At 43.2% G+C, this 7,850-nt stretch overlaps 1 protein-coding gene across 1 annotated transcript; it reads left to right on the top strand.

Moving 5' to 3' along the window:
* The first annotated feature begins 695 nt into the window (after window positions 1-695).
* LOC115173911 (protein FAM8A1) lies at window positions 696-6,723 on the top strand. The gene is made up of 5 exons (XM_029732411.1): window positions 696-1,196; window positions 1,680-1,800; window positions 1,948-2,071; window positions 4,959-5,098; window positions 5,501-6,723. The coding sequence occupies exons 1-5, from the start codon at window positions 779-781 to the stop codon at window positions 5,643-5,645; spliced, it is 948 nt and encodes a 315-aa protein (XP_029588271.1). The 5' UTR covers window positions 696-778; the 3' UTR covers window positions 5,646-6,723.
* Window positions 6,724-7,850: the final 1,127 nt, after the last annotated feature.

Genomic DNA, 7,850 nt, shown 5'->3' with positions numbered 1-7,850 from the left:
ACAAAGTGCTATACAGAAAACCAGCCTAAAACCCCAAACAGCAATGGAGAAAATAGTAAAAATAAAGAAAAACCCTTGAATGAGTTGGTGTGTCCAAAGTTTTGACTGGTACTGTATATCAATCAAATCAAATGTATTTATAAAGCTTTTTTTTAATATCAGCCGATGTCACAAAGTGCTACACAGAAACCCAGCCTAAAATCCCAAACAGTAAGCAATGTATTTACTCATAGCCTAATGATATAACCTAAAAATTGAGGTCTATTCATGGGCTAATGATATAACCTAATAACTAATCAATATTCTCAAGACATAAATAAAGACACAAATAATGAATAAATTGGGAATCTAGATTTGAAGTGAGTTCCTCCAAATAATACTACATCATATTTGGTTTGAACGTTACTGAAATCCTTTGTGACTGTCCCTTTAACCTGACAGGAACAGAGTACATGGTCAAAACCACTATTGTTCTAGGGGTGTCATCGGGTGGTAATTGGTGTAATTAACCAATAATAAGATTATATATTTATTTAGATTGAATGTAAAGTTTAATGAAAAACGCAATTATTAACTATTTTATATAACTTACTTCTAATGCATTTGCAAACTGCATACATTTGTGGAATCATTGTTCCGGGTATCCCTGTTTTCTGTACCTAACATGGAACCTTCCAATTTAGAGTAAACTAGGATGGGTAACTGTAGCAGATTAGCTGCTGGGGAAAGACGTTTTACGAGTTTAGGGATTTAAGTGAGATCTAGAAGGGGTTTAACCATGGCCACAGCCAGTACTACAGAGAATGGGCCGAGTTCGCGTTCTGAGGAGAGCCAAGAAGCGCAAACAAATGTCAACGCCACAACTGAATACTGCGCAAAGTTGCAGGAATGGATGTGGCAGTACTACTGGGGCTATGCAAATTGGCAAAGCTGGATGACCCTGACTACGTTTCCTTTTCCTCCGTGCAATTTTCCAGTAGCTGGAAACTATCAAGCGCCGACTGGAACTCCATGGCCCGCTGGACAACCAACTTTAGATGCCCGATATGGGTACAACTATCCGGGAATAGGGTACCCCTTTCAATTCCCTGCGCCCCCGACTACGGGTTTTCAGACAGGGCAGCAGATGACAGCTGGTACACTGCCTCATGATGCAAGGCCAGTGCAACAACAGAACGGAAACGCACCTCAAGCAGGTACACTACAAGTCTATGATGACACTCGCTCTATAGGCTTACACTCACTCACTGACTGACGCTGGGTGTAGCAGGTCGTTTTTGTGTCATCATGTAGCTACGAACTAGTTAAATGAAATAAATCTAGGCCTACTCGGGTCAAACAAACAAAGACAACACGTTCCTTTATTTGTTCATTACTATAATTAGTTGCTTGTACAGGATCACATGTGCAGCTTCTTGAGCAAACAGCTGATGTGTACCTACCCACTCATGCATATCTTTACAATCTGCAGAGGCCTTGTTGATCTGAATAGAACACATTTTAAGTCAGCACTTGAGCCCACCTGACCTATGGCAAGTCACCTATGCATTGACTTAATTGGCTGAACAAAGTTAAATGGATTGGTCAGGGGTTTAAAGTAGGTCTGCTCACATTCTTTCTAAATGAGTTCAACATAATCTACCTGGGTACAATATCTGAAGTTGTCTTCTCCCCCTCAGGTCGGGAATACACCATCCCTTCTCCCCTCCACAGATTCCTAGCAGAGACGGTGGACTTCTTTATTTTATTTTGCGTCAAGGCAACCATCATCCTGTGGATTATGCACCTTAGTGGCATGAAGTGAGTCAATCAGTCTAGCCTTTTATCATTTCCATGCCCTTGAATGAGGGGGAAAAATACAAGAAAATAACATTCATGAACATTTATTTTCAGCATCATAATAGGCTATGATTATTCTATTGTATTCCACTCTGCTCTCCCCCACAGGGACATCACTAAGTTTGTCACCCACTTCATAGTTGAGGAGATAGATGAGAACACATCTATGGAGGACCTGCAGAAGATGATGGCAGTAGCTCTGGTCTACAGGGTACTGGTCTGTTTCTATGAGGTGGGTATTTCATATGAGGTACAGTATCTCTGGTCTACAGGGACCTGGTCTGTTTCTATGAGGTGGGTATTTCATATGAGGTACAGTATCTCTGGTCAACAGGGGGCTGGTCTGTTTCTATGAGGTGGGTATTTCATATGAGGTACAGTATCTCTGGTCTACAGGGAGCTGGTCTGTTTCTATGAGGTGGGTATTTCATATGAGGTACAGTATCTCTGGTCTACAGGGAGCTGGTCTGTTTCTATGAGGTGGGTATTTCATATGAGGTACAGTATCTCTGGTCAACAGGGAGCTGGTCTTTATATGAGGTGGGTATTTCATATGAGGTACAGTATCTCTGGTCAACAGGGGGCTGGTCTGTTTCTATGAGGTGGGTATTTCATATGAGGTACAGTATCTCTGGTCTACAGGGAGCTGGTCTGTTTCTATGAGGTGGGTATTTCATATGAGGTACAGTATCTCTGGTCTACAGGGAGCTGGTCTGTTTCTATGAGGTACAGTATCTCTGGTCAACAGGGAGCTGGTCTGTCTCTATGAGGTGGGTATTTCATATGAGGTACAGTATCTCTGGTCAACAGGGAGCTGGTCTGTTTATATGAGGTAGGTATTTCATATGAGGTACAGTATCTCTGGTCAACAGGGAGCTGGTCTGTTTCTATGAGGTACAGTATCTCTGGTCTACAGGGAGCTGGTCTGTTTCTATGAGGTACAGTATCTCTGGTCAACAGGGAGCTGGTCTGTTTCTATGAGGTACAGTATCTCTGGTCAACAGGGGGCTGGTCTGTTTCTATGAGGTGGGTATTTCATATGAGGTACAGTATCTCTGGTCAACAGGGAGCTGGTCTGTTTCTATGAGGTGGGTATTTCATATGAGGTACAGTATCTCTGGTCTACAGGGAGCTGGTCTGTTTATATGAGGTGGGTATTTCATATGAGGTACAGTATCTCCGGTCTACAGGGTACTGGTCTGTTTCTATGAGGTGGGTATTTCATATGAGGTACAGTATCTCTGGTCAACAGGGTGCTGGTCTGTTTCTATGAGGTGGGTATTTCATATGAGGTACAGTATCTCTGGTCTACAGGGAGCTGGTCTGTTTCTATGAGGTGGGTATTTCATATGAGGTACAGTATCTCTGGTCAACAGGGAGCTGGTCTGTTTCTATGAGGTACAGTATCTCTGGTCTACAGGGAGCTGGTCTGTTTCTATGAGGTACAGTATCTCTGGTCTACAGGGAGCTGGTCTGTTTCTATGAGGTGGGTATTTCATATGAGGTACAGTATCTCTGGTCTACAGGGAGCTGGTCTGTTTCTATGAGGTGGGTATTTCATATGAGGTACAGTATCTCTGGTCAACAGGGAGCTGGTCTGTTTATATGAGGTGGGTATTTCATATGAGGTACAGTATCTCTGGTCTACAGGGAGCTGGTCTGTTTCTATGAGGTGGGTATTTCATATGAGGTACAGTATCTCTGGTCAACAGGGAGCTGGTCTGTTTATATGAGGTGGGTATTTCATATGAGGTACAGTATCTCTGGTCTACAGGGAGCTGGTCTGTCTCTATTAGGTGGGTATTTCATATGAGGTACAGTATCTCTGGTCAACAGGGAGCTGGTCTGTTTCTATGAGGTGGGTATTTCATATGAGGTACAGTATCTCTGGTCTACAGGGAGCTGGTCTGTTTCTATGAGGTGGGTATTTCATATGAGGTACAGTATCTCTGGTCAACAGGGTGCTAGTCTGTTTCTATGAGGTGGGTATTTCATATGAGGTACAGTATCTCTGGTCAACAGGGTGCTGGTCTGTTTCTATGAGGTGGGTATTTCATATGAGGTACAGTATCTCTGGTCAACAGGGTGCTGGTCTGTTTCTATGAGGTGGGTATTTCATATGAGGTACAGTATCTCTGGTCAACAGGGAGCTGGTCTGTTTATATGAGGTAGGTATTTCATATGAGGTACAGTATCTCTGGTCAACAGGGAGCTGGTCTGTTTCTATGAGGTACAGTATCTCTGGTCTACAGGGAGCTGGTCTGTTTCTATGAGGTACAGTATCTCTGGTCAACAGGGAGCTGGTCTGTTTCTATGAGGTACAGTATCTCTGGTCAACAGGGGGCTGGTCTGTTTCTATGAGGTGGGTATTTCATATGAGGTACAGTATCTCTGGTCAACAGGGAGCTGGTCTGTTTCTATGAGGTGGGTATTTCATATGAGGTACAGTATCTCTGGTCTACAGGGAGCTGGTCTGTTTATATGAGGTGGGTATTTCATATGAGGTACAGTATCTCCGGTCTACAGGGTACTGGTCTGTTTCTATGAGGTGGGTATTTCATATGAGGTACAGTATCTCTGGTCAACAGGGTGCTGGTCTGTTTCTATGAGGTGGGTATTTCATATGAGGTACAGTATCTCTGGTCTACAGGGAGCTGGTCTGTTTCTATGAGGTGGGTATTTCATATGAGGTACAGTATCTCTGGTCAACAGGGAGCTGGTCTGTTTCTATGAGGTACAGTATCTCTGGTCTACAGGGAGCTGGTCTGTTTCTATGAGGTGGGTATTTGAGTATTGATCTTATGTCAGTCTGAGATTAGGCTATAGTTTCCAGTGAGAACAATCGTGCAGTCTCAGTGTAGCTACCTGAGACGTTTAAGGCTCGTATGTGAACTTTTAATTGCCTACACCAGCATAAGATGGGTTATGTTGGTTATACATAAAGTTACAGAGCATTGAGAATGAGTGACAACCTAAACCCCTGTATTCACAATGGAAAACGCATGCATCATGTCCTACCTCAGATAATGACTCATGGTGATATGTGTGGATTGCATCAGCATTGATCTTTATGAAGAATATTTATATTTCCACTGTCACTCTGACCTTCCTCCTCTCAGATCATCTGTATCTGGGGTGCGGGCGGTGCCACCCCAGGGAAGTTCCTCCTTGGTCTTCGGGTCGTGACATGTAACAGTTCAGTCCTGGTCCGACCTAACCGGGTACTGGTGGTACCGGCATCTAACGTCACCCTGTCAGCGTAAGTCACTGATTCCATGTGACACATCCTGTTTAGTTCCGTTAAAAACAGATGAAAATATGACTGCATTTCCGTATGCAAATGTGTGACCATGATAACTTTGACTGTGAGCATTGAATATGAAACACACACAAATGCTCACTGGAGCCTGAGTACTTGTAAGGTCAATAGCTATGTAGTATGCTATGAAGATGTGAAGCATACCTCTGAAATGGAGAAAAGCATTCTTTGAAAATGGGGATTTAAGCCTTGTTTTTTTGTTGTTGTTAGCAATTCATTTTATGGTATTTTTTCCACTGATCTTAACCTGGTATTGCATGTTTAGGTTATTGCTATGTAATTAATATTATCTATTGTCAAGTACTGTAAAAGTAACTTCAAACCCTTTCTCCCTCCTCCCAGTTCCACGGTGCGGGCGTTGAACAAGAACTTCTCCATTGCCTTCCTGTTCCCCGTCTTCATTATCCTCCTCTTCTTCCAACACAACAGGACTGTCTATGACGTTGTAGCTGGAACCATCGTGGTGCAGCGCAGAGGGGCCAGATAAAATACCCTGTAGTTGATCTGAACAGGGTCCTGTTCAGTAGGGAACACCGTAGCATAACACTTTGCAACAGAAAATGTAAATCTGTGTTCTTATTGGACATGTTCAGGTACCTTCCTGTTTCATTAAGTATGAAAACGTTTCTCTCTATTGAACACAACCCAGACCGTGGGCTTCTAGAACTGAACAGAAGGCCTGTAATACAGAACTAGGCCTACAGTCTATCCATGGATACATGCGGCTCAGACTGAAACCCACTCAGGACAGATTGGAGTTTGGTACAACGTTATAAAGAAGTCTCATGGGGAGGCCTCAGAACAGAACATCATGGTTATTTTATCTTCTTCATTCATAAAGTGTGGTTACTAAACCTTTCCCTAGTTACTACAGAGCTAGACAAGCTGAATATTTCAATGGAATGTTAGAGAAGTTGTATGTGATGTTTATATGCAGTTGTAGACTGACTCGTATATGGATAAGGGCTTTTTCCAGGTCAAGATGAAATGTGACGGGGTTGTTTGCACAGTGGCCATTCCGCATTGTCTAAATGGAACTAAAAACTGTTACTTGGGTCTTTTTTTATTTACTGAACTCCTCTGAATTTTGCCTTGAGGCTGTCTGTCTTTCTGGGCCACATTTTCAGCAGCAGGTTTGCATTCTACTGTCTAGTTCTTTTTTCACCAGAGCCAGACTCAGACAGTTGTCATTCTGACCCAAATCACAGATCAGAATCTGGACGTTCCAGACTTTTCCTCACAAATAGGAGGTTGGCTGGTTGTGTCTGCATAGATTTGTGTGTGTGTGTGGGAATGCACACCTCTGCTATGTCTGGACTCACAGACCATGACTCAGGGTATTCTATTTGACAATTCATCCCTTACACAGGCTAACCTTAAATGCATGAGTGTAAATTACCACCCTGAAGTCAGTTTACAATGTAATTCTTTACACTACTGTACACACTACACTTTATGTACATCTCTCAGACAGCATGCCCACACTGTATATGTTATAGTTCAGCATATGGATACAGGTCCAGGACTTCTATTTTGATATAGTAAATGTATTATGGGTCTATTAATATGTGGCTTTATTGTGTCTGTTAATTTCATGCTTAATCCCCACCACTGACACTGTAGTGAAATACTCAAAACCGTTACAATGTTTAACCACAGGGGGAGATAGAAAACAAAACAGAGCAAATATCACTTTTGACTTCATGCAAGGCTTCCTCTCCTCTTCCAAGCTCATTATGCCACATTTCCCATGAGGGTTAACACCAGTGTTTTACCCAAAGGCTCTGACTTTTCTATTTTCATCTACACAGGCCAGCATCAATGTTTCACTGCATCAGTGTTCCGGTGGACCTGCTCTAACCTGGAGCCAAGGCAAGGCCCTGGGTCCTTGTCATATACATAACGGCCAACTGTGGACTTTAACACCGTGTGACAAAGCAACAGTCCTGAATGATGCAGATGTTGTTGATTCTGCTCACCACAAGTCTTCAGTGTCACACCTGATGGAAACACAATAACACTAGAGGTGCATTAACATTAAACACTGACGACTCCCTAGTGTGGGGGTAAGTTTCAGTGGAAAAGCACCATCAATTTCCTCTACTCTTTCTTCCTCTCCTCCCTCTTCTCCTCCCCCTCCTATTCTCCAGTAGTGCCCTGTAGGCCAGTATGTCCTGGGAAATTCCTCCTAATAAACTCCAGTTGGATGGAATGAATGACTAGAACAGCGTAGAGCTGGGTCGACCGAGGACACACTCACACTAGTCAACAATAAACAACCATGTTTTTCCATGGATGCATTTCCACTTGAACTCAGTGACACAGACATGCTCAAAATACAGTCACACTCAGTCACACACACTCAGTCACACACACTCAGATCACATGCTCTAAACTGTAGTGGTCTGTCATCAAATTCCTCTGCTGTCTTTTCTGGTGACTTGTCTGAGAGAAAGAAACAATGTACTCCTCTCTGTCTGACTCTCCCTGTCTGTGTCTCTCTGTCTTGCCCTGTCTCCCGCTCTGTCTCTCGCTCCGTCAGTAACGGTAAACATTACACACACAAAAGTTCCAAAAGAATAAAGAGAGAAAATGTAATTATGTCTATATACAGTGTTGTAATGATGTGTCTCCGTCGTCGTCGTCGTCCCCCCCCCCCGGCTGGGCCAGTGGGTTCATAGCAGGCTGGCGG

Source organism: Salmo trutta, chromosome 34, assembly GCF_901001165.1.
Source record: "Salmo trutta chromosome 34, fSalTru1.1, whole genome shotgun sequence".
NCBI classification, from domain to species: Eukaryota; Metazoa; Chordata; class Actinopteri; order Salmoniformes; family Salmonidae; genus Salmo; species Salmo trutta.
The sequence above is the reverse complement of the archived record's forward strand: the minus strand, read 5'-3'. Positions and strand labels throughout refer to the sequence as shown.